The sequence below is a fragment of the Trichosurus vulpecula genome, chromosome 7 (assembly GCF_011100635.1).
Source record: "Trichosurus vulpecula isolate mTriVul1 chromosome 7, mTriVul1.pri, whole genome shotgun sequence".
Classification (NCBI taxonomy): domain Eukaryota; kingdom Metazoa; phylum Chordata; class Mammalia; order Diprotodontia; family Phalangeridae; genus Trichosurus; species Trichosurus vulpecula.
Window position 1 is genome coordinate 136,739,774 of NC_050579.1, and position 27,542 is coordinate 136,767,315.

Genomic DNA, 27,542 nt, shown 5'->3' on the forward strand with positions numbered 1-27,542 from the left:
GCTTCTAATACGTAATGGGCTTCATATGATTCCAACAAAGGCAGACTCCATGCCACTGTTCTCTAAAACCTCGTTTATGATCTTGATTATGAGAGGCATAATATGTGGCAGAGCAAAAAGGGCAACGGACATGGGGTGAGAAGAGCTGACTTTGATTCCCTCCCCCTCCCTCTGCTACACACTTACTAGCTGTATGACCACAGGGTAATGAGTTATCTTTTCAGACACTAAGTTTCCATATCTGCAAAACAGATAATACTTGCATACCTACCTCACAAAGGATTGTTGTGGGAAAAGCACTTTGGAAATATTATAACACCATATAAATGTAAGTGCACAAGTTGACAGGAAAAGAATGATAAGCATTCTAAAATAACAATTATTTCTAGTTCAGTTTGAAAAAATAAACTTCTTTGGTGCTTGAGGTTGATGATGAAAGATGATTCTCATTACTTATACAAACACTTTATTACCTCTAATCATTAACATACATATTATTTTTCTACAAATTATGATTATTTATAAAAGCAAGAAAAGCCCGTAGAACCCTGGGAGAACCCTAGGTACGAAAATCATGGCAGAACACAGACAAAAGTTGAGCAGGATAAAAAGGCACAGATGTATGGCAGTTTGGATTGTTGGAGGGAATACCCACACCGGCAAGATGACAGATCCATCTGAGTACGACTGAACCGATGCTAATGACAAAGTACATAATGAGGGTTTTCACAAATAAAACTCCCATTTCAGTTTTAGCTTTTTTTTTTTTTTCAAAAAGCTTTAATGCACTCAAGACAATGACCAAGATTCTGAGAATACCATCTAAAGAATTCAGCCTGATTGGTACTTTGTAAAGTGACTGACAAGCAGGCTTTGGTAGAGTAAGAAATTAGAACTCTGAAACAAAGTAAAGTGAAAAGGGCCCAAGAGTCAGTGTTTTAATTAGCCTTCACTGGGTACCCAGAGACCTTCCCAAGGGTCTCTGGAATGAAAGCAACCCAAAAAGTAGGAAGTAGTGAACACGAGCAGTAGCGAAGAGGCACTAAGTGTCTCTGGATCTCTAGCAGTAGGATGTACGCTCCTTGATGAGGAGGAAATTTGTTTTGTTGTTGCTTTTGGATCTGCTGAACCTAACACAGCTTCTGTACATCATAAGCACTTAAATGTGCATGGAGTTGAATAGCCACAAACATATCTATGCAAGTCCAGGCTTTCCATGTGAAATTACTTTTGAATTGATGCATTTTATTTTTATATTATAAATATTTACAGATTACTCCCACTTCATGAGAGATCTCTTGTAGCAAAGTAAAACTAATAACACAATGACTTTATCTGAAAGTCCATGCAGCATTTCACATCTGTAACATCACACCCCCCTCTCTTTTTTTAAATTAACTGACATCTATTTTCTCTCCCTCTCATCCCTCACCCCATTAGGAGGGAAAAAAAGAAAAATATTTCTTGTAACAAATACGCATCATTAAGCAAAACAAGGTCTCTCAATGGATGTAAATATATAATTATGCCCTTCAATCAGTTACTTCTCCATAAGAGATAGTATGTTCTATCACTGGTCCTCTGGAATCATGAATGGTAATTGTATTGACCAAAATTCTTACAGCTTTCAAAAATATTTGTTTTTACCATGTTGTTGCTATTGTATAAAACATTCTCCTAGTTCTACTCATTTCATTCTTCATCGGTTTATAAAAGTCCTCAAAATGGCTCATTAAAAATTGAGGGAAGCCACAAAAGAAGGGGGGAAAAGCACAAGGGTGAGAAGGAACATGACAGAGAAGAAAGGGAGTAAGGAAGAAGTAAAGTGAGAAAGGGAAGAAGGGAGAAGTAAAGCTAGAGAAGATGGAAGAAAGCAATGAAAATCAGCAACACCATCAGAAAATAGCAGATTCTAAAAGCAGTAAAGATGAGATCCAGGAACAAAGACAAGAAAAATTACGAGAAGTAACGAGAGAATAGCCTAGATAAGTAGTGCAGTCAGTGGTAGTGATTACAAGTAGTGACAGAGGCAATGAGTACCAGACACTGTGAACCTGGAGAAGGAAGCCTTCTAGACATAGAAGCTACTGCAGCTCTGTAGTTTGCAAATGGCATCAGTGAAACACCTCAAAACTATAGCTTTGAAGGTCAAAAAACTCTCTACTTTATGTGTATCTAGGGAGAGGGGAAGGGAGTACCAGAGCAAATGTTTTCTTATACCTTATCAGTCCCTAAAGCTATAGAAAAGGAATACTAAGTGGCATAGAATTCAGCAGCTAGAGGTATGAATATATTGTATAAACAGTATAGTGACATATTAGGTCATTCAGGTCCATCCCATATCATTTATGGATGCATCTATAGTGAGTTACAGCACAGTACAATAACAAGGTTTACTTGGAGCCACAAGAAAAAGCTCAATTTTGTATGCCATATTTTGAGGGTTATACATTATAGTTCATCCTACAAAATTTCTCTCAGCTACTTAAAGAAACAAAGGCATCCAGAATAATTCCCTCTCTAATAGTTTCAAACAGATAAGAATTTATTGTACTACTAATTAGTGGTTTCCCCAAAAAACAAATCCCTGAGAAATAAAGTACAATATCCATTTTCCTCCTGAGGAAATACATACAGATGTAAAATGTGAATCCAAGTATGACTCTTACAATAAAAAAAAAACTATAATTTGGAAATTTCTGGGTTCCCCTGATAAACTAAAATCACACTATACACTATGTAGTAGGATGAGTTTTTCTTTTAGCTAAAGTACTGAGAGTGATATAAAAATCATCTATCCACCTTGATGTTTTCGCTGATGGAGGTACTAAGGATGTGGGTTGCCTTCTGTGATGTCACCTCCAAAGAATGCACAGTAATCCAAACATCCCTAGCATCCTTTAACTTATTATGGTTCTATCATACAGAAATTTATCAACCCCCTTTCAAAATTTTTATAATTTCAGCCTAGAATATTTCTTAGGCTAAAGAGTTCTATCTGTCACCCACTCTGAGAAGCAGCGTTATCCTTTTATTTGTCCGTCTATCTCTTCCTTTAATCCAGTCTCTGAGAAAGAGTAGCTCCTCTTCTCTCCAAGACCAGGCCTACAGGTACCCTTGATCTCATCCCCTCCTATCTTCTTCAGTAGATTTCCCCCATCACTATCCTGTCTCTCTCTAATCTTTAATCTCCCTCTATATATTAATTCTTTCCCTGATGCCTATAAATATTCCTTAGTCTCTACTGTCTCTGTTAGTCATTTTCCCTTTCTCAACTAAAGTCTTGGGAAAAGTCACCTGCATTGCTTCTCCACTTCCTCTACTCTCACTCTCTTCTAAACCCTCTTCAGTCTGGCATCTGACTTCAGCACTCAGCTGAAACTTTTGTCTCTAAAATTATTGATGACTTTTTGACTGTCAAATCTAGTGTCCTTTTCTCAACCCTCATTCTTTTTACCTATCTGCCACATCTGACACTGTTAACTATCCTCTCCTCCTAGATGCTCTGTCCTGGGCCCTCTTCTCTTTGCTCCCAACATCCTCTGAATTAGGGATCTCAACAGCTCTGATGGTGATGAACTCTATTCTGAGGATTCCAAGATCCATACACTGAACCCTCATCTTTCTCTTGAGCTCCAGTGCCACATCATCGACAGCCCACTGGACATTTTGAACTGGATGTCTGAGAGGAATCTCAAACTCAACATACTCAAAAGAGTACTCATTACCTTTCCCCCAAAACTTACCCTCTTAGAGTTCTCCTATCACTGCTGAGGCACCACCATCTTTCTAGTACCTCAGGTTTGCAGCCTCAGTGTCATCCTTGATTCTTCACTCTCATTGACTCCACAGATACAATCAGTTACCTAATCTTGTCACTCCTATCTCCACATTTCTCATACACATCTTCTACTCTCCACTCAGACCACTACCATTAAGCCAGCTCAGGCCCTCATCACTTTTGGACTGAACAAAACAAGAGCCTCCATATTGCCCTACACGTCCAAGTGTCTCCCCACTCCAATCCATCCAACATACAGCTACCAAAGTGATTTTTCCAAAGTGCAAGTCTGACCATGTCACTCCCCTACTCTGATGGCTCCTTGTTACCTGAAGGATCAAATACAACTCCTGTTTGGCATTTAAAGCTCTTTACAACCTGGCCCTTTCCTAACTTTCCAGTCTTCTTATACACTATTGCCCCTCCTGATTTCCTTCAAAACTCAGCTCAAGTGCCACCTTTTGCTGAAGGCCATTCCTAGACCCCTAATTGCTAGTGCCTCCTCCTATATGGTATCTTGTATATGTATTTTATATGTCTATACATGTACATGTTGTTTCCCCATTAGACTGTGAGCCCAGAGAGGGCAGATCTTCACTTTTGTCTTTGTATCCCCAACACTTAGCACAGTACCTATCATACAGCTGGAGCCTTATAAATGCTTCCTGATTACTTAATTTGTTAAAAATACTCTTTCAGGCAGAGCCAAGATGGCGGCTGGAAAGCAAGGACTTGCTTAAGCTCCCCGCCATGTCCCTCCAAACTCCTATAAAAAATGGCTCTGAACAAATTCCGGAACTGCAGAACCCAAGAAATACCAAAGGGAAGCAGGGCTCCAGCACAGGACAGCCTGGATGGTTGCTGGGAAGGGTCTATCACATGGAGCTGGGAGTAGGGTGGAGCAGAGCCCAGCGTGGGCCACGGCAGGACCAACCAGATTGGGAGCCAGGAAGAACAGGCGTAGAGCCCTGAATCAATGAGCTGTGGCAGTACCAGACTTCTCAACCTACAAATGCCAAAGACAACAGAGAAGGGTAGTGGGAAAAGCTGCTGGAACAGAGTGAAAGGAGTTCGTGGTAGGCCACTGCCCCAGGGGTGGGGGAGGTGGTCCAGCTCTGAGGTTGCTTCCAGAGCTACAGCTGCAGTTGCTTCCAGCCCCAGGCCCACCTGGTGGGAGGAATTAAGCGGCTGATTAGAGTAAGAGTGCAAAGCCTGCTTTGCCCTGCCTGGATCTGGGCTGCAATCCTGGTTGGAAGTTCTTGGGGGAGGAGGAACACCGGCGTGACAAAGCTTGCTGTGTAGAAGTAGCTCTAAAAATAGCAGTGCAGCCCCTCAAACTTGGGACAAAGTGCTCTCTACAAGCAGTCATACCCCGACAAAAAGCTCAAGGGTCAAGTAGTTGGCTGGGAACATGAACAGGCAGCAAAAACAGTCTCAGATTCAGACTCCGACTTTGGAATCTTTCTTAGGTGACAAAGAAGACCAAAACATACAGCCAGAAGAAGTCAACAAAGTCAAAGAGTTTATATCAAAAGCCTCCAAGAAAAATACGAATTTGTCTCAGGCCATGGAAGAGCTCAAAAAGGATTTGGAAAAGCAAGTAAGAGAAGTAGAGGAAAAATTGGGAAGAGAAATGAGAGTGATGTGAGAAAACCATGAAAAACAAGTCAATGACTTGCTAAAGGAGATTCAAAAAAATACTGAAGAAAACAACACCTTAAAAAATAGACTAACTCAAATGGCAAAAGAGCTCCAAAAAGCCAATGAGGAGAAGAATGCCTTGAAAGGCAGAATTAGCCAAATGGAAAAGGAGGGCCAAAAGATCACTGAAAAAATACTACCTTAAAAATTAGATTGGAGCAAGTGGAAGCTAGTGACTTTATGAGAAATCAAGATATTATAAAACAGAACCAAAGGAATGAAAAAATGGAAGATGATGTGAAATATCTCATTGGAAAAATCACTGACCTGGAAAAGAGATCCAGGAGAGATAATTTAAAAATTACTGGACTACCTGAAAGCCATGATCAAAAAAAGAACCTACATATCATCTTTCCAGAAATTATCAAGGAGAACTGCCCTGATATTCTAGAGCCAGAGGGTAAAATAGAAATCGAAAGAATCCACCGATCATCTCCTGAAAAAGATCCCAAAAAGAAAACTCCTAGGAACATTGTCACCAAAATCCAGAGCTCCCAGATCAAGGAGAAGATACTGCAAGCGGCCAGAAAGAAACAATTTCAGCACTGTGGAAACACAATCAGAATAACACAAAATCTAGCAGCTTCCACGTTAAGGGATTGAAGGGATTGGAATATGATATTCCAGAGGTCAAAGGAGTTAGGATTAAAACCAAGAATCACCCACCCAGCAAAACTGAGTATCATGCTCCAAGGCAAAATACGGATTTTCAATAAAATAGAGGACTTTCAAGCTTTCTCAGTGAAAAGACCAGAGCTGAATAGAAAATCTGACTTTCAAACACAAGAATCAAGGGAAGCATGAAAAGGTAAACAAGAAAGAGGAATCATAAGAAACTTACTAAAGTTTAACTGTCTTCTTTACATTCCTACATGGAAAGATGATGTGTATAATTCATGAGACCTCAGTGTTAGGGTAGTTGAAGGGAATATGCATACATACATATATACATATGTGTGTATATATATGTATACATACATATATGTGTGTGTGTGTGTGTATATATACATACATATATATGTGTGTATATGTATACACACACACACACACACACACACACACACACACACACACATATATATATATAGACAGAGGGCACAGGGTGAGTTGAATATGAAGGGATGATATCTAAAGAAAAATAAAATTAAGGGATGAGAGAGGAATATATTAAGAGAGGGAGAAAAGGAGAGAAGAATGGGGTAAATTATCTCACATAAAAGTGGCAAGAAAAAGCAGTTCATTGGAAGGGAACAGGGGGCAGGTGAGGGGGAATGAGTGAATCTTGCTCTCATCAGATTTGACTTGAGGAGGGAATAACATACACACTCAAATGGGTATCTTACCCCACAGGAAAGAAGGAGGAAGGGGATAAAAAAGGGGGGACGATAGAAGGCAGGGCAGATGGGGGAGGAGGTAATCAATAGCAAACACTTTTGAAAAGGGACAGGGTCAAGGGATAAAACTGAACAAAGGGGGACAGGATAGGAGGGAGCAAAATATAGTTAGTCTTTCACAACTTGAGTATTGTGGAAGGGTTTTGCATAATGATACAAGTGTGGCCTATGTTAAATTGCTTGCCTTCTTAGGGAGGGTGGGTGGGGAAGGAAGGAAGAGGGGAGAGAATTTGGAACACAAAGTCTTAAAAGCAGATGTTCAAAAAAAAATAAGTTGTTTTTGCATGCAACTGGAAAATAAGACATACAGGCAATGGGACATAGAAATCTATCTTGCCCTACAAGAAAGTAATGGAAAAGGGGATGGCGGGGAGTGGGGAATGAGGCAATCAGAATATATGCCATCTTGTAGTCGGGGGGAGGGTAGAAATGGGTAGAAAATTCGTAATTCAAAATCTTGTGGAAATCAATGCTGAAAATTAAAAATATTAAATAATAATAAAAAATACTCTTTCAAATCCCAAGTTCTAATATTCTGAAATTTTCACCTTCTGCCCTTTTATCCTTCAGTTTTTCAGACTGAATCTTACTTTTTTTGTTTTTTCTTATATGAAAGCCCCTTCCTCCTTGGGTTCCCTAACTCTGTACCTTTCCAGACCCATTTCATTAGGTGGAGCAAAAAGAAATTTAATTAGTGTTCTATAAATTCCTATAACTTTTATCTAAATACTTTACTATGGACAACAACACACATCTCTTAAAACTGTAGTTTTTTAAGTAATATTAAAAAATAAGCTGAATAACAAAAATAAGTCAAAACAAATAAAACAAAAACAATGGATGCTGAGGATTTATAAAAGAAAATGAAACTTAGGGGCAGCTAGGTGGTGCAGTGAGTAGAGCACCAGCCCTGGAGTCAGGAGGACCTGAGTTCAAATCCAGCCTCAGACACCTGACACACTTACTAGGTGTGTGACTTTGGGCAAGTCACTTAACCCCAATTGCCCTGCCTTCCCCCCTCCAAAAAAAAAAAAAGCCAGAAAATGAAACTTACACAGTAAATACTATGTCCATGTCATTAGTATTTTTAAGAAGCTAATACAAAATAAAGAAGCCTAGTGCTGAAATTAAAATAGTATTGACATGTGTCAGAAGGAAAGTATAAAGAAACAAACAGACGTAACTTTTAGCTTAAAGTATTCTGAGCATGATAGAATACTACACGCTAATCAGGACTACCAAGAAAACAATGCTAAGAGTACTACTGGCTATGGGTTTCAGGAAGAGCGGGCAATGAGAGCAACCCATCTGTTGTAGCTTCTCCCCCAACAACAACGTTCAGTCTAACTGCTCGCACTTGTCTGGCAATCTCTATTTCCTTACGTCATACCTCTACGCTGCCACAATACTTTGTTTTATGCTCCAGAATCCTTCCCGTTTTTAGAAAAAATAACAAGCTCTGTCTTAATAAGTAATTAATAGGGTAATTCTAGGGGCATCTCTTAAGGCTCCAGACTCTCTTCTCTTTGCTCCCTATACTGTATGACTTGGTAATCTCATCAGCTCTGTGTATCCCTGCCCTGGTCTGTGTAATTATTTTTCAATTTTTTTTTCTTTTCAAAAAGACCTCATTTGGGGATATAGCGTATATTCAGAGCAATGATGTATGCAAATGATTAGACAGGCAGGACCCAAAAATAAAAATGTCTGAAGAGCCTAAAATTAAGAGAGAAGCTACAGTGAGTCGCATGCTGCTAAGCTTTGTATAACAAAGCATTCATTCAACAAATATTTATCAAGTCTAAATAAACCAAAGAGCTAGAGAGACAAGGGCCAAATAAACAAGATTGTGCTGTGTATAGAAACTAAAGACTTTCACTCCACTTGAAATACCAAGACTCTTATTCCAGACACAACTAAAATTAAGAAAAAAAAATCAAAAATACAAAATAATCTAAGAACGTAGATATACTAGAAATAGAATAAAAAAACAAGGTTCTCCAAAGGATACATACTCTGGTGTATACACTGGCAGCCAATAGACTAGTCTTCCACCAAGTACAAGAGTTTCTGCAGCAAAATTTAGAAGGTCTACAAACATATCACTCAGATGATAGTTGAAAGAAACAGGGATGTGGCTTTCTGGGCTAAACAAAAAATAACAAAATGATAAACTTAGTGAAATTCTGTGAAGATTTTTTTAAAGATGAAGTTAAATAAAGAAAAGCAACGAGCAACCCAAAGTTGCAAGAGCTTAAATTACATAGTTACCTAAAATTTACTTACCATTTTTCTATTCCTTTTGGTATTTCTTTCTGTGAACCAGTTTTTCTAGTAGATTCTCTGATACCATAGGGAGCTAAGCAGAAAACACAGGTAACACTGACAGCCAGAATTCATCCTTATAATTTCAAAAAACATACCTACATTGAAATAATGATGTCTGGACAATTTTTCTGCACCCGTTAGCAACAGTAATTCATTTAAGTGACTAACTTAAAAAACATTTATTAAACCTCTGTTATGTAGAAAATACTGCTTGATACTGGGAATACCAAGATTTTAAAAGCCTCTTAAGAAGCTTACATTTTATTGGGAGGTGGGGAAGGTGGTAAGGGGGAGAAAGGGTGGTATTATAGCACAGACATAGCTAATTATAATAAAGCTAACAGAATAATTGTGGAAAAAGAGACATCAGTATAATGCTTTCTGAGAACATGTGAGAAAAACATTTCAGTAAGAAACTGAAGGAATGGAAAAAATATGCAAGGCGGCCAATGAATGAAGACTTGATAGGTGCCACAATGAAAAGGCAAATCTGGTTCATTAACTATAACAGTGAAGAATATCACCACTTTCATAACATGGGAAAATGGATTTCCTTCTCTAAGCATGTATTAAGAATCAACTATATGCCAGACAATGTAGTGACTTTGGGAGGGTACAAAGATAGAAGCAAAACAGACTCTGAGCTCAAGAAGTTTATATTCTATGAGGGTAAACAACTTGCATATTAAGTATATACAAAATAAGCAGAAGGAGGTGGGGGGATGGGTAGCTCTAACCACTGGAAGATCAGGAAGATACTCTTTCAGGAAGTTATATGTGAGATGACCTTTGCAGGCAACTAGGGATTTTGAGAAATAGAAGTGAGGAAGGAATGCATTCCAGTAAAGGGAGACAGCATGTACAAAGACATGGCTTCAGAATGAATAAAGGAAAAGGCATTTATTAAGCACTTACTATGTGCCAAGTAATGTATTAAGTACTGGAAGATGGAGCGGTGGCCCTGCCTAAAGTAATTCATAATAAGGATGAGAAGATAGATGAAAAGGTAGAAACAGTTAAAGTGCCAACAGCAGAGCCCGTAATAGGGAGTAAATAGGGAGTAACTAGAGTTTCCATAACAGAGAACTGTGCTCTAGGAATATCACTTTGGCAATTATGTAGAAGGCAGATTGGAGAGGCAAGGAGACTAATTGGAAGATTACGGAAACAGTCCAGGAGAAAGGTGATAAGGGGCAGTAGGCAAGGTAAATTCGAAGAAGGGGATACATGTACATAATGTCATGGGGGCAGAATCAACCAAACCTGTAACTGCTTGAAGGGAAGGGAAGTGACGAGCTGGAGAGAACCAGGGGGTTGCGAACGTTGGGTGAATGGAAGCACAGGGCTTCCCTGGAAAGTTTCTGGGAAGTTCAGAAGAGGGTGGGTTTGGTGGCAGGAGCTAGGTGGTACCTCAGACAGAGTACTGAACTTAGAGTCAGGAAGTTCAAATCCTACCTCAGACACTTGTTAACTGTGTGACCTCTGTGAGCCTCAGCTTCCTCTTATGTAAAATGGGAATAACACCACCTGCCTCCCAGCTTTGTTGTGAGAAACAAATGAAATATCTGTAAAAGGCTTGGTACAGAGCCTGGCACACAGTAGATATTTAATAAATGCTTATTTCCTTCCTTCCTATATCAAAGGACTGTGGTGAAGACCAAACGAGAAAACATATTTAAAGTACTTTGCAAACCTTAAAGCACCATCTAAGTGCTGGTTATTGTAGAAATGCTAGTTATTATTGAGATACTTATGGGTTAGCCAGTTCAAAATATCTACTAAACAATGGGTGATGTATGATTAGAATTCAAGAAAGAGGCTAAGAAGAAAGTAAGAACCAAGGGAATAAGTCCATCAGCATCTATGGTATAATGGAAAGAAAACTGAATCTGGAGTTAGGTGAGGTGGATTCTTTTCCTGGTTTGGCTATTTATTAGATATTCCTAAGAAAGTCACTTAAATTCACTCAGTCTCTACTTCCTCATCTATAAAATGGAGTTAATAATATAAGCCCTAATCACTTCGCAGGATTATGGTGAAGATCGAAGTAGTAAAAAGAAGTAAACCGCTTTATAACAACAATAAACATTTATCATATTCTTATATGTTCCAAGCAGTCCACTGTGTGCTAAGGATACAAAGATAAAAACAAAACAAAACTTCTTCACCTTCGAGAAACTTGTATCCAAATGGAGGCCCCCACACATAAACAGGTAAGTAAATATAAGGTAATCTAAGGAGTAGGAGAACATTAATAACACAGGGGACCAAGGAAAGCTCCCCAAAAGAGGTGAGTCAGATAAAATATTTTTTTTACCTTGCAAATATTTATTCTGTTACACATCAATCTCTTTGCAGCTTTTTTCCCATTTTGTTTATTTCTTTTTTTGTTTTAATAGAATATTTTTATTGCCATCTTCATTTTCACCTAGTCTACATTTCCCCCTGTATCTTTCTCCCTCTGCCTAGGATTATTACTTTTACCAACAGTTGTATCATCAAATTATCCCAGATCTGTGGGAATTTAGTTTTCCTCTAAACTGCATAGCATAAGATATCCTGAGAACTTTTTTTTTTTGGAGGGGGGAAGGCAGGGCAACTGGGATTAAGTGACTTGCCCAAGGTCACACAGCTAGTAAGTGTGTCAAGTGTCTGAGGCCGGATTTGAACTCAGGGTCTCCTGACTCCAGGGCCAGTGCTCTACTCACTGCCCCACCTAATCCCAAATTTCTACCTACTTATGTCTCCATTCAGCATGCATGAAACAACACTTCATCTCCCTCACTGTGCCACCCAGCTGCCCTGAGCACTTTCTTTAGGTCACAATAAGTGCTACAGAAATACAAAGACTTCTATTTAGAAAACATGCAATATTTGCATGTTGTCTTATTAAAAATCTCAGATTATAATTGTAAATGAACATCTTGCCTCTAGTTTTTTCTGAAGACACATGAATTATCCTAACCATGAAAACAAGTGCATATGTACATACCTAGAGCCAAAAAGAAATTAGGCTAAGAGAAATTAGAAACTAAACCATGAATCATGCTGTTAAAGTCTGCAATCCTCTTCAATCAACTACTTGTGCTACTTCCCCGTTTTTCCCCCTCACTACTAAATGAAGAAGTTTGGTAGAAATGTCACTGATAAGTTGCGTACCCTGGTAAATGTTTTCCCCAATACATAAAGACTACTTTGCATAATTCTAATTGTATACCTACTATGGTATAGAAAGATACTTACGATCAGTGATAATTGCATCAAAAAATAATCCCTTCCTCCAGGAAGGCTTAGATGCATCTGCAACGAGGACATCAAGGTAATATTTCTCTAAACCATACTGTCGAAGATTTGCCTTAATATTTTCATCGGGACCTCTCCATTTCTGATTTTTCCTACTAGCCTTTCCTAATGAGTAAAAGGAATGGGAGGAGAAAGAAAATCAAGTGTGACATCAATATTAGCCAAATCATTCCTATTCCTTATCATGTAACTCACAGCAGCACTTTTAATTCTTTGTTCCTCAAAGAAAAGCTACTGATAATTTCATTTACATTTTATTTATCCAAGTAAACAGTTACTTTCATTCAACTTATTATGAAACTACTTCAGTACAATAAGATACATTGTACACTGGGTTCCTGCAATGATTCTATCCTTAGGCAACAAAATACGGAGCCTATTTTCATGCAAAACTGCCTTCCTAGATACTTTTCATACATTAGAAACTAAGTCACTTTGGATAAAGGATAAAACAGGCCAAACCATGAAACAAATCCTGCCCTTTAACACAGTGCACTACAGAACAAAGAAAAAAATTTTAAAGAACTTCTGGGATATTTTCCCTAAAGGAAATCTACCTGCTATATAAAAGAATAAGAAGATAATAATTCACCTGAACACTTTATCTCAGTACTTCAAGAATCTGTAATTTCATTAGCATGGGTATCCCCTCCACAGCACTACTGCTGTGACACAGTAGCCAGTCTTCGAGAGTTGCTGTGGGCTCTTTTTGTAGTACCAAAGAACTAGGAACCAAGGGGGTGACTATCAACTCAGAAAGGGCTAAATAAATCACGGTATATGACTGTAACGGAATACTACTGTGACTTTAGAAAAGATGAAAGGGACAACCTGGAAAAGAGAAACCTGAAAGCACTTATATGAACTGATACAGAATGAAGTGAGCAGAACCAGAACAACTTTGACAAATAATGATAGCATATTAAAGACAAACAATTTGAAAAACTTAAGAACTCTGATCAATGGAATGACCAACAACAATTCCAGAGGACCACTGATGAGTAGTGCCACCCACCTCATGACAGAATGCTGATGAACTTAAGATGTAGAATAAAATGTACATTTCTTGAAATGACCAATGTGAGAATCTATTTGCTTAACTATGCATATTTATTAAATGTTGTGTTTTTCTTTTCTTTTTTCCCCCCAATGTGGGGAGAGGTAGTGAGGAAGAAGAGGAAGCTAATGCTTGTTAATTAAAAAATTAAATTAAATTTAAATTATAAAAAAAAACTTTTGCTATAGTCAAAAAAACTCATTACTCTAAGAACAACCTGATGATAAACCTCTCTGAACTTAGCAAGAGTGATCTTCAGACAAAAGGTATGCTGTCTTTCACCAAGTCTATATTCAGTGGCACTTTTTCTACCCTAAATTTTCCTTATGATTATATCCTTTCTATATTAATAATATATAAACATAAATATGACAATAACATAACAAGAAAAGCTACAAAATCTATTCAATGAAGCAAAAAAGACAAGTTATCAAGTAGGGGCATTTAACTCTGGCTTGCTCTAACAAGAGAAAAAGAAGTGGCATAAGAAAATCTCCTCCCATACATTATACATAAGGCTAACTGACTACCATCCTCTATAATAGACTCCCATTTCTTCACATAACAAAGTAAATCACAAAGAATACCTCTTTCCTAGGAAGTAGTTGATGGAATAACTTGTTTCTCCTTACAAATTGTTGGAGAAACAAAACAAAGACAAAATACTGCTACAATTCATTCTGTCAAATTTACTGTACTGAACAGTTCCTTAAGGCTAGTTCTACATTTAGCGCCTCAATTGAGGAATTTTGGTTTCATTGTAGGAAATGCTTTAATCAACAGCTGCCAACCTTTGACTAGTTGTACTAAATATGCCATGGCAAGATTTATAATACTGCTTCAATCTGTCAAGTAAAAGAAAGCTATGAAGGTCACCTAGGAAAGATGATTATTGTTATATTTATTCATATATGGCATCCCTCTCATGAACATTTGAAAGAAAAAAATCAGGAAGGCTAAGAGTGAGAGAAGGTAAGAGAAAGGAAAAAAATATTTTTCTTGTTGTGGAGTACCTGTCACCTACTTTAGCACTAGTAATATAAAGATGACTATATCACAATAACACCAAGAAATTTCTTTAACATTCTATTACCTACAAAAAGAAACTTTTAACATAATAGTAATGTATATTAAATTATTTGGAACCACAACTTACCCAATCCATGAACTGTATTATAATCTATGTCTGTTCCACATACATAGGCCCCAAAATGAGCAGAGGGTATCAAGAGGCCACCTGAAAATTAAAGAAATGATAACAGTGCATGACTTATTAGGAAGAAAGCTGCCTATTCCCCCCCCTTCCTCTGCTTCACTTAATAAGTTCCAGAGAGCCTTAAAATATAGCTGTATGAAAGGTATGCCAGATTTATTAATCCTTACTAGTAAATTAATCTGAGCTCATCAGAAAGTAGGGTATAAATTAGTATGTTATTATCATTACTGAAAGGTATTGCTGATATGCAATTACTTCTTCAACACTTTTTTTTTGTATTTCCATTCTATTCAAAGGGGCCCCTACAGACACAACCCCCTCATTTCTGAAAAATTAGCTCATAGTTTGCTACACAACCACAGTTGGCATCCTGCCCCCACATAAAAAAGGACTAACTTCTGACATTTGGGCTTAATTCTCAATGAAGTCACAAAACTATAAATAAGCATCAGAGGGCAGAATTTATGCCACTCATGTGCCAACCCTACCAAAACAAGAGGAGACATGTTAGAACAAGTTACAGCTTCTCAAGTAGATCATTATTCAATTTCTCTTCATATTTTAAAATAATTCCATTTTTCAAAGTTAAATATTAGCTCAAAAATCAAAAACAAAAATAAACACAATAAATAAATCTGAAACTTTATATATGTCTCAGCCCAAAGCAGGATAATCTGTCAAACTACACATTTGCCTGGCCTATCAACAATTTGATTTAGGCTATAAAATATACACTGGCTTGGAAAGGAAAAGATATGGATCTTCAGCCCCAGAGCCTTCTCAAATGTGGTCTCTCAAGATAAAATGGGTAGTTCTTCCAGAGAGTCAAAAACATTACGCCTGTACTACATGCATGTATACACATACACACATGCACAGAGAGTTATCCTTTAAACCCTACTTAGAATAAAGTATTATAGGATTTGTACAAAAATACTCTTAAAAAGCAAACACTATTACCACTAAAGAGTCTTGAAAGTAAAGAATGAAGACAAAAGAAGTGCCAAAAGCTATCTGAAAACTAAATCAATCCAAAGTGCATTCATCATGAAAAAAGAGGATTTAAGTGAAAGATAAGGGGATAAAGCCCTGATTAACCTAGTCATAATAACAGAACAATCACATATGAAATGTGAGTATAAAATGTGTCATGCTGGATGACTTGTAATATTCACACTATGACTTGAATTACTGCAATTCTGTCCAAGGACAGAGATACTCACCTACGAGAACTAGTTGCCAAGGGGAAAAGAAAAACTTCTCTGTACTTCCTTAAATACAACCTTATCTATTTGGCTACAATGAGTTCTGAGGAGACAAGACACACTTTATAGCATAGTATACAGCTGAAAGTAGATGAATAATTGGTTTGACTGTTTCTTTCTACTTTTTAGGTTCTTTAAAAAATAAACTGTCTCACTGACTTAGTCATTGGATAATTACTGGTAGCAGGCAACTAAGGTTGAAGTACATTTAGGTACTCCAGAAGTGAAGGTTTATAAGGTTTCCACATCAGGAGGACATACATGACAAGATTCACCTGCTTCTTGCTCTCCTTGCAGAGCCTGGGATGCCATGGCTCCACACTACTTAGTAGGGACATTTTCAAACAAAGGTAACATCTTATACAGAGATTTTAATTTAAAAAACACTACTAAATGTGCTATCCAAGTGTACCCTGGTTACAGCTGATAAATACAAGCTTCCATTTCTGAAGATTTAGATATCAATCACAATATGGAAATGAATAGTTGGACTTTGGTTTATATATAAGAAAAGAGGTAAAATAAAAAAGAAAGGTTGAGTCAATGATGACACTTAAAACATACACACACAATATGAAATGCCATGCATAATTAAACCTATTAAACACCATTAGTCTGAAGGAACAACATCAACAGAATTCAGCAAGATTGAATTACACAACCAGACCAGTTAGCTCAATAAATGTCCACACCTTTCAATCCTTTAGTGAAAATCAGTCCTTTCTTCACAGAGTTTACAATACAAGCAGGCCAATTAGAATTATACCAAATTTGAATTCTGCCAACTTAGAATTTTAATTCCAATTCTATTTAACAGAAACTAGGCAATGGGACAAAGCCAAGTGAATAAGTCAAGGTCACAAGAGTTTAAAATGAGAGTTTCCCACTCTGGGTGCCATGCATCTCATCCTGAAGAGTGAGGAAAGAATCAAGAGAATCTGGCTCAGCACTCATTGCCCATCCTGAATAAAGACTATTCAAAGAGGAGCAACTAAGGGTGTCTCTCATGACTTCATAGCACTGACCCCTGCAGCTCTCTGCAGTGTAAGTGTAGCTACAAACAGAGAATTAGGATTTTCCAAACTGAAACCTTTACTTCCTTACCTTACCTTTTAAAGAAAGAATAACTATAGTTCTAAATAATCCCATGCAAACTTCTGGAAATTAACCACAGAAATGTTGAACTGTACTTCAACAGAAATTGGGTGCATAATAAATTTATTTATTATAACCCTATTGCATCTGGCCTCACTAATAATAATAAGGAAAGTTCAAGATTTCTAAGTGCTTTACTAACATTATCTCAGTTTTATCCTCACAACAACCCTAGAGGGGAAGGTCCTATTATTATTCCCACTTTACAGATGAGGAAACTGCCCAAGATCATAGAGATATTAAAGTTCCTCAGGCCAAATTTGAACTCAAGTCTTCCTGACTCCAGGTCCAGCACTCTATGGAGTACGCTCTATCCACTTCTAAGATCTTAATTAACCTTGACTCAAAATCCATATTATCTCATCCATTTGGTAAAAAGGATAAGAGTACGAGTAATATAATTTATGTAAAGATATATATACAGTTAGTGAAAGTGCAAATAATTCATAAATCTACATTTATAACACAATTCACAAACAAAAAGAAATCAAGAAAATACTTGAAGAGTGAAAATTTACTCTGAGCACATAGCAGGCATTAAAAAAAATACTTTACTGATTGATTAATCTTCCACTAAATTTTGTTCTCCGCATGTGCTTGGGATATTAGAATAATCCTATTTCCTATTGATAGTTACTAAAAGTAATTAATTCATTCCTTAAATAAAAGGAGACATGCATGTTTTTAAAATCCGGAAAAATTTGGTTGCTGAAATGTAGAGGAAAAGTGTTATTCTACACAGCTCATAATGTCATTCTAGAAAACAGTAGCAGATTGTCTAAAAGAACAAGGAAAGTTATTCAAATGAAAAAAGATTAAATCTCTCTCCTTCCAGTTTCCTAGAAGCTTTCTAACCTATCACTCTATAACCTTGAGAAAAACATAGCCTGTGAGTAGAGGCAAGATGCTGGGACTTAAGAAAACCAAGTTCATTTCAATTCTGCTTTTCTATAAATAAGCATTTTTAAAATTAAATGTTGGAAACAAAATAAATGTCAAAGCAAAAAGAACCACAGCTAGTGGAGGTGGAGCAGTGAGGATAGGAAAAAATAATGCCAAATCTATAATCTAACTTTGAGGAAAATGTGACTTCAGAGGCAGGACTATTTCATTTTTCCAATCCTTACTGCCATCTACAAGAAGGCAATAAACTCAGTAACAAACAGGTTACGCTTAAGAATTGTTCCCACAGAAAATGAAACAAACTCAATTTAACTATCACTGAACTAAAATAAGTAAAAATTCTAAAGCTATGCCTGAATTGTAAACACCCTAGTTATGTAAAACTGATCTGTGCAGCAACCACTAGGTTTAACTGCTCATCTCTCTTCCTGATGTCATGGTCCTCTTCAAGAACGAAGGACAAACCACACAACAACCACAACCTTCCACTAATAAGTCTAGGAGAAAGCCAAGAGGCTTTTTTCTATCAATCTTAACACCTCAAAACAACTTTAATATGCACGTCTACTCTCATCCACAATAGTAAAAGCAAGTGAGAATTTTTATTGCCAGAGAAATTAGTTTTTTGTTTATCTGTTTTAACCTATGTAGCCAACAGAAAGGACTTTTTACTATAATACTTGGAAGAATCAGACTTTCTCCTATGTCTGTTTTAATTTAAAACCTAAGCTAATAGGAGTTTTAAAAAAACAAACTATGATACCATGTGCCTGTACTCTCCAAGAATTCCTCCCACTCCACAAAACATTATAAAATTCCCAAGATAGGGACTAAATAGTGGTGAGGATAATGATCAGCAAGGAAAGATGTGGGGTCATAAGGGTAAGGAAAAAATGTATAAGCAATATGGTAGGAATACATTATCTATATAAAGGATAGAAAAGATGGAGGTGTTGGCTAATTGGGTGGGAAGGATACGAATTAGGGCTAATTCATTAACACAAACATAAAATAATTCCCTAAATTATATATCTCGAACTCTTAATATCATTTTATTCTGATATGCTAAAAGGCAGTTTAGCTTACTGAGCCCTGGGTTTAAATTGTAACTCTGATACATACTATTTATGTGAACACAGTGCCATTAGAATGGCCAGAGATTTCACTTCAAGGAACTCTGAGAGGATTATAATAATGAGAAATTGATATTTGGAATTTTCCCTAGTAGCATCCTGGTATCCTTTCTCATTACCATAATCCTGATCAAGCTCATGATGAGGAAATTTCTGGCCCTCCTCATAATGACTAGGGGGCCCAATTCCATAATAACTGAGAAATGGCATTGTGGTCACAGATAGTCTTTTCCCCAAATTATATTCCATCAGTCTCCACCTTTATAGTTTACTTTTCGGCTAACTCAACAGTAAATTATATCTATTTTTTAAACTAATCACTTGATTATCCCTTTGTTAGGTGATCATAATTAGTTGTCTGATCAGGACATACAAATCTTTCTTTCCGAAACAGAGTCCTTGAAGCCCAAAAGATCATCATGTTTCAAGACACTCTGGTCTTTCAAATTTAACTATAGTATTATGTATGAGCTAAAAGCTCCCCCTACTGGTTCATCCAACATTACAAAGGATTAAAAAAGTGACAATATATTCTCTTTACTTTTTAAGAAATTATTATTTCAAAATTATTTTAAATCTTGGACCATTTTCTTTTTGTAGTTTCCATTTTCATATATGTTTCCACTCAAATGGCAAATGAAACTCTTCAAAAGTTCAACTTTTCAAAAATATGTTTAACTTGGTCTCATCTAAAAGAACATCTTTGAAAATGTTTTCTAAAATAATGAAATAAAAATACCTGTTCCAACAAATGGATCAAAGACAATGTCATTTTCTTTCACTTTCCCATGATTAGCCATGATGAATGATAACCCAGCATCCATGCTTGTGTTTCCAATAAAATGTCTCTTTTTTACGCTATATGACTCAATAAGCTCCCTCTGTCCATCTGCAATCTGTGTCAAAAAATACCATAAATTAATATGAAGACCAGCAAAGGACTACTTAAAACAGACAACCCTGGTAAAACCCTCGTGCAAAAACATCTTGATGCTGATCAAAAAATGAATTTCCTAAGTACAAGATGAGGAAGGCATAAGCATGCCTTCAATAAACAGCAGTTTACTGAAAGACATCGGGGTGTTATAATGGATGGATGGCTAGCTCCATATGAGTCAGCATTCTGACTGACAGAAAAAAAAACTAATGCTGACACAAAGAAGTTATAGTACCTTTGTAATATGCCATGGTCAGATCACATCTTAAGTATTAGCTAGAGAGAACAGTGAGAGGACTTGAGGCCATGTCATATGAGGATCAGCTGTAGGAACTAGTAATGTTTAGCCAGAAGAAAAGAATCAGCAGGACATAACAACAGTTTTCAAGTATTTGAAGGGCTGGCCTCTAGAAAAGTGATTAGGCTTATTTTATGTGGTCTCAGGGAACAAGGGTAAGAGCATTGGGTAGAAGTTGTGAAGAAGCAAATTTAGGCTTGATGTCAGGAAAAATTTCTTAACAATAAAAGTTACTCACTCTTTTTGTGGTGGCAAAGAATTGGAAAGTGAGGGGATGCCCATCAACTGAGGAATGGCTAAACAAGCTGTGATATATGAATGTAATGGAATACTATTGTGTGCTAAGAAATGATAAGCAGGTGAATTTCAAAAAAACCTGGAAAGACTTACGTGAACTGATGCTGAGTGAAGTGAGCAGAACCAGGAGAACATTGTAGGCAGAAACAGCAACATTGTGAGTTGATCAGCTCTGACAGACTTAGCTCTTCTCAGCAATATAATGACCCAAGAAAATTCTAAGACTCATGATGAAAAATCCTATCCACATCCAGAGAAATAACTGATGGAGTCTGAATGCAGATCGAAGCACACTATTTTTACTTTACTTTGGTTTGGGTTTTTTTTTTGTTCCGTTTCTTTTACAACATGACTAATGTGGAAATATGTTTTACATGATTGCACATGTATAACCTATATCAGATTGCTTGATGCTTTGGGGAGGGAAGGAAGGGAGGGAGAAAAATTTGGAACTCAAAATCTTTTAAAACATGAATGTTGAAAAATGTCTTGGGGGGCAGAGCCAAGATGGTTGCAGGAAAGCAGGGACTTGCCTAAAGCTCTCCCCCAGGTCCCTCCAAACACCTATAAAAATAGCTCTGAACAAATTCTAGAACTGCAGAACCCATGAAATAGCAGAGGGAAGCAGGGCTCCAGCCCAGGACAGCCTGGATGATTGCTGGGAAGGGTCTATCGCATGGAGCTGGGAGCGGTGTGGAGTAGAGCCCAGCGTGGGCCACGGCAGGACCAACCAGACCAGGAGACGGGCAGAACAGGCCCTAGCACCCTGAATCAGGGAGCTGTGGCAGTTACCAGACTTCTCAACACATAAACACCAAAGACAACAGAGAAGGTTAGAGGGAAAAACCGCAATGACAGAGTGAAAGGAGTTCCCCACAGGCCACCGCCCCAGAAGGCAGCGGAGGTGGTGCAGCTCTGAGGCTGCTTCCAGAGCTACAGCTGCAGTTGCTTCCAGCCCCAGGCCCACCTGATGGGAGGAATTAAGCTGCAGATCAGAGCAGGAGTGCAGAGCCTCCTTGGATCTGAGTCGCAGTCCTGGTTGGCAGTTCTTGGGGGAATAGGAGCTCTGGTGTGGCAGAGCTTGCTGTGTAGAAGTAGCTCTAAAAATAGAAGTGCAGCCCCTCAAGCTTGGGACAAAGTACTCTCTACTTTACAAGCAGTCACACCCCGACAAAAAGCTCAAGGGTCAAGTAGTTGGCTAGGAACTTGAACAGGAAGCGAAAACGGTCTCAGATTCAGACTCAGACTTTGGAATCTTTTATTGGTAACAAAGAAGACCAAAACGTACAGCCAGAAGAAATCAACAAAGTCAAAGAGCCTACATCAAAAGCCTCCGAGAAAAACATGAATTGGTCTCAGGCCATGGAAGAGCTCAAAAAGGATTTGGAAAAGCAAGTAAGAGAAGTAGAAGAAAAATTGGGAAGAGAAACAAGAGGGATGCAAGAAAACCATGAAAAACAAGTCAATGACTTGCTAAAGGAGACCCAAAAAAATACTGAAGAAAATAACACCTTAAAAAAATGGACTAACTCAAATGGCAAAAGAGCTCCAAAAAGCCAAGAGGAGAAGAATGCCTTGAAAGGCAGAATTAGCCAAATGGAAAAGGAGGTCCAAAAGACCCCTGAAGAAAATACTACCTTAAAAATTAGATCGGAGCAAGTGGAAGCTAGTGACTTTATGAGAAATCAAGATATTATAAAACAGAACCAAAGGAATGAAAAAATGAAAGACAATGTGAAATAACTCGTTGGGAAAACCACTGACCTAGAAAAGAGATCCAGGAGAGATAATTTAAAAATTATTGGACTACCTGAAAGCCATGATCAAAAAAAGAGCCTACATATCATCCTTCAAGAAACTATCAAGGAGAACTGCCCTGATATTTTAGAACCAGAGGGTAAAATAGAAATTGAAAGAATCCACTGATCACCTCCTCAAAAAGATCCCAAAAAGAAAACTCCTAGGAACATTGTCACCAAATTCCAGAGCTCCCAGATCAAGGAGAAAATACTGCAAGTGGCCAGAAAGAAACAATTTCAGTATTGTGGAAACACAATCAGGATAACCCAAGATCTAGCAGCTTCTACGTTAAGGGATTGAAGGGCTTGGAATATGATATTCCAGAGGTCAATGGGGCTAGGATTAAAACCAAGAATCACCTACCCAGCAAAACTGAGTATCATGCTCCAAGGCAAAATATGGACTTTCAATAAAATAGAGGACTTTCAAGCCCTCTCAGTGAAAAGACCAGACCTGAATAGAAAACTTGACTTTCAAACACAAGAATCAAGAGAAGCATGAAAAGGCAAACAAGAAAGAGGAATCATAAGGGACCTACTAAAGTGGAACTGTTTTGCTTACATTCCTACATGGAAAGATGGTGTGTGTAACACATGAGACCTTTCTTAGTATTAAGGTAGTTGAAGGGAACATACATATATATAGACAGATGGCATAGAGTGAGTTGAATATGAAGGGATGATATCTAAAAAAAATAATCAAATTAAGGGATAAGAAAGGAATATATTGAGAGACAGAGAAAGGAAGAGATAGAATGGGGTAAATTAACTCGCATGAAAGTGACAAGAAAAAGCAGTTCATTGGAAGGGAAAGGGGGTAGGTGAAAGGGAATGAGTGAATCTTGCTCTCATTGGATTTGACTTGAGGAGGGAATAACATACACACTCAAATGGGTATCTTACCCCACAGGAAAGAAGGAGGAAGGAGAAAAAAAAAGGGGGGACGATAGAAGGGAGGGCAGATGGCGAGGAGGTAATCAAAAGCAAACACTTTCAAAAAGGAACAAGAGTCAAGGGAGAAAATTGAATAGAGAGGGACAGGATAGGAGAGAGCAAAATATAATTAGTCTTTCACAACATGTGTATTGTGGAAGGAGAAAAAAAAGGGGGGACAATAGAAGGGAGGGCAGATACGGGGAGGAGGTAATCAAAAGCAAACACTTTCAAAAAGGGACAGGGTCAAGGGAGAAAATTGAATAGAGAGGGACAGGATAGGAGAGAGCAAAATATAATTAGTCTTTCACATGTGTATCATGGAAGGGTTTTGCATAATGATACACATGTGACCTATATTGAATTGCTTGCCTTCTTTGGGAGAATGGGTGGGGACGGAAGAGGGGAGAGAATTTGGAAGTCAAAGTTTTAAAAGCAAATGTTCAAAAAAAAAAGTTTTTACATGCAACTGAGAAATAAGATATACAGGCAATGAGGCATAGAAATCTATCTTGCCCTACAAGAAAATAAGGAAAAAGGGGATGGGGAGTGGGGTGACAGAAGGGAGGGCTGACTGGGGAATGGGCAATCAGAATATATGCCATCTTGGATGGGGGGGGTAAGAAATGGGGAGAAAACTTGTAATTCAAAATCTTGTGGAAATCAATGCTGAAAACTAAAAATATTAAATTAAAAAAAGAAGAAAAAAATTCAAAAAATAAAATAAAAAATTTTTAAAAGTAAAAAAAAAAATTGTCTTTACATGTAATTGGAAAAAAATAAAATACTATTAAACAGTAAAAGTTGCTGAAAAGCCGAATGGACTGCCCCAGGGTACCTCATTGGACTGGCTGACCTCTTGTCAGATATGGTAAACTGTGGATTCTTTTCTGGTAAATGTTAGACAAGATGGCCCCTAAGGTCTTTTCCAACTCTAACAATTCTGTGATTCCATGACTCAGATTCTCTCTAATTCCCACTGTTTTAATCTTTCCCTTTAGTAAAGGTAATAAAAGTGGTTGTGGAAAAGTTCCTCACCTACAGCATGACATCTTTACATTCCTCTTATTATTCGCAAAACAAAGTCGTATTTGAGTTTAGAATAGAATCAGCATTAATGTCAAAAGTGCATAACCTCCAACCAATCGAAATAATTTACTTTTTCCATATCCATACTCTTCAACAGTAAAGTTATTCAGTTAACACTTGCTATGGAATCCTTCTCATTCATTAGTGATATTAGGATATAAATATAGAATAGAATAACTATCCTTGCATTTTGGATGGAAGAGATAACAAGACATAGTGGAAAGAGAGATAAAGAGCACTGCGCTTATGAGTTCTATCCCCATTTAATAGTTATGTGACCCTGGGCAAGTCACTTCACCTTTATTGACCTCGGGTTCCTCATCTGCAAAAAAAGGGATAATGCTACTTGCACTATCTACTTTACAACATTATTGTAAGGAAAACACTTTGTAAACTATAAAGCATTTTAACTATTATTATGGAAAGCCAATAAAAGAGGTCTCTATAATTGACACAAGAATTCTACCTTTTTATCACTTCCATAGAAATGAAGTATGATAATATTTTTCTTCATGTCTTGTCTTAATTGTTTGTGGGGCTCAATTCATAATTGTGTCTGAGGCACAGAAAACACAATTCTAATAATACCAACCAGTTCTGGTTATATTCAGGTACCTGCTCACCACCCTCTGTCCCACTAGGTTACTCTATTTCTTCTCTGAGTTATGGAAGGAAGAACTTCTCTTGACTTTGTCCTATATATACCTGGATGCTTATCAGAGACTAGGACCTAATTAAAATTCTATCTCCACTTAAGTAAAAACTCTAGACTCTTTTGTACCTTGGGCCTCAAAGGAATGAGACAACCTAGAGAAAGAGCCAGCATCTATTGTTCAGGGTTTTGGATACAGGAGCTTATCCACAGTACCTGAAGTAAGATGGCTTGTCAGATCAACACAGGTATTTCGTAAGGATTGCTCACTTGAAACTTGGGACTAAACTCCAGATACCGTCTCAGTCCAGGTCAAGGAAAGGGGGAACTCTTCCCACAAAATGTTTTCAGCTCTGGATTCATAGGGTACAGATTCATCCTATGGATGGCCTATTGTCAAAGAGGCCTATTACTAAGCTTCTAGCTCAATGTCTCCATTCCAGAGTAAAACTCAAGGGAAAAATCTTTAAAAATTAAAAAAAAAAAAGTGTAGTGGCATACCTATAGTCTTTGCAGCTGGGGAGGCTAAGGCTGATGGAGAGCCTGAGTTCAAGAGTCCTCAGATGCAGAACAGCTAAAACTGATCAAGTGTCTGCAAGAAGTCCCCCATCAATTCAGCAAGCCCCAGAAAGCAGGGGTCCACAAAGCTGCCTAAAGAGGTGTGAATCAGCCAGCTTCCATGCCAGTAAGTATTAGGATGGGGCCCAAGAGTGGCTGCTGTACTTCCAGCTTGGGTGGTGACAGTCAGAAAGAAAAAAAAGGAAAAAGAAATATTTTTGGCAACAATACTTCTTCCTGTTTACTTCTCCTAAGTCTGAATCTCTCCCTCCCCCTACTTACTGTTTATACCTGGAAAAGTGTGGACTACATCATTCAATTTTTTAGCAGCAATAGTTTAGTTCTTTTAAGTTTTCAATAAAAAGGAAGCAAATTTATAGTGCTATTTTTTCCTAAAGATAAACAGAAAGGTAAAGAAGTAATGCTACTTACCCATCTACCAAAATAAATATTAAGTGGTTTCTCTGGGATATGGTTTGGATCCAAGCCATAATCTTCCAGGATAGAAAATACATGCTGTGGATCTTTTAAATTAACCTTTCCTTCAAATGGCAGAAATTCAAGTGCCTAAAATTAAAAAAATAATAACTCTAACATCCTAGTAAATAATTTAAATTTAATATTTATTATTTTATTATGTATAATTTTATTACATAATTTATAACACTTATATAATATTAATAATAAAAGTTTTAAAATAAATTAAAATAAAATGTCATTAAATATTTCAATAATTGTTATGCTGAGTTAAAATTAGATAATTTTAAAGTCTACTTACATCTATTCGCTTTACTTTTTCTTCTTGTGTTAATGTTTTGTTAAATGTGTGAATCTTTATTTTATATGTAGTGTCTGAATGTAGAAATGGAGCCTAAAATAAAACAGATAATTTTCTTTTAGCATCTGGAATTCTACCTCAACTATATGGATTCTTATACAAGACGAAATTAATACATACCATCTTTTCCATGGGATAACTTTTTAGAGAATTGTACAGTTCTTCTGGAGATTTTCCATGACCCCATAGTTCAAATATAGACCTGGAAATTTCATGATTGAAGTTATTTTCAACTTGAAAAATTTCTCATCAAAAACATAACACTGATTTTACTCATTTTAATTAAGCAATTGTTTCCTTCTCTTTCATTACTGTCCATTTAAATAAGAGACTTGGGTCCTAAAGCTACATATAATTCTGCTTCTCCAACATCCAGATTTGGAGACTGAATTGTCATCAGCTTAAATAGGGAAGTTATCTGAAGATATACATAGCAGGAAGGAAAGACCCTTCTCGAGTCAACCAAGTATTTTTAAATCACTTATTGTGTGACAGGCATAATACTAATATCTAGAGATGCAAACAGAAAGCAAAAACAAACCCTGCCCTTAAGGAGTTCATAGTCTAATGGGAAAGAGAGCATATACAAAACCCAGCACATATACACCTGATGAATACAGATGAAAGGTAGCCTTGAGAGGAAGGCACTACTGCTGGAGGGAAAGTGAAAGAGGAGGGATTTTCTCACCTCTACCCCTCCAAAGGATGTACTCCTGAATCTTCAAAGCCAGAATGAGAAAATCAGGCTGGCTATGGCACAAAAAATATTTTCCCCCCAGTTTCAACCCAGTTTTTGGTCCTTGTTCCCCTAAGCTATATAGAAAGTATCCCTCTTACTAATGTAAATTTTCTCTGATGGGCTCATCAATCTACATGGTACCTAGTATTATATTCAAAATCATAAT

At 37.3% G+C, this 27,542-nt stretch overlaps 1 protein-coding gene across 4 annotated transcripts in view; it reads right to left on the bottom strand.

The window, feature by feature from the left end:
- Nucleotides 1–27,542, bottom strand: part of TRMT11 (tRNA methyltransferase 11 homolog) — a 71,606-nt gene that overhangs the window by 24,823 nt on the left and 19,241 nt on the right. For 3 of the 4 annotated variants that reach the window (XM_036767330.1, XM_036767329.1, XM_036767331.1), the window contains 8 exons: nucleotides 26,758–26,839; nucleotides 26,578–26,670; nucleotides 26,232–26,366; nucleotides 19,976–20,132; nucleotides 14,721–14,801; nucleotides 12,448–12,612; nucleotides 9,163–9,235; nucleotides 8,892–9,023 (listed from right to left, as the gene is read on the bottom strand). In XM_036767330.1, coding sequence (XP_036623225.1) covers nucleotides 8,892–9,023; nucleotides 9,163–9,235; nucleotides 12,448–12,612; nucleotides 14,721–14,801; nucleotides 19,976–20,132; nucleotides 26,232–26,366; nucleotides 26,578–26,670; nucleotides 26,758–26,839 — 918 coding nt within the window. Of the gene's footprint in view, nucleotides 1–8,891; nucleotides 9,024–9,162; nucleotides 9,236–12,447; nucleotides 12,613–14,720; nucleotides 14,802–19,975; nucleotides 20,133–25,742; nucleotides 25,824–26,231; nucleotides 26,367–26,577; nucleotides 26,671–26,757; nucleotides 26,840–27,542 lie in introns of those variants that run through there. The other variant, XM_036767332.1, reaches the window with a different exon arrangement.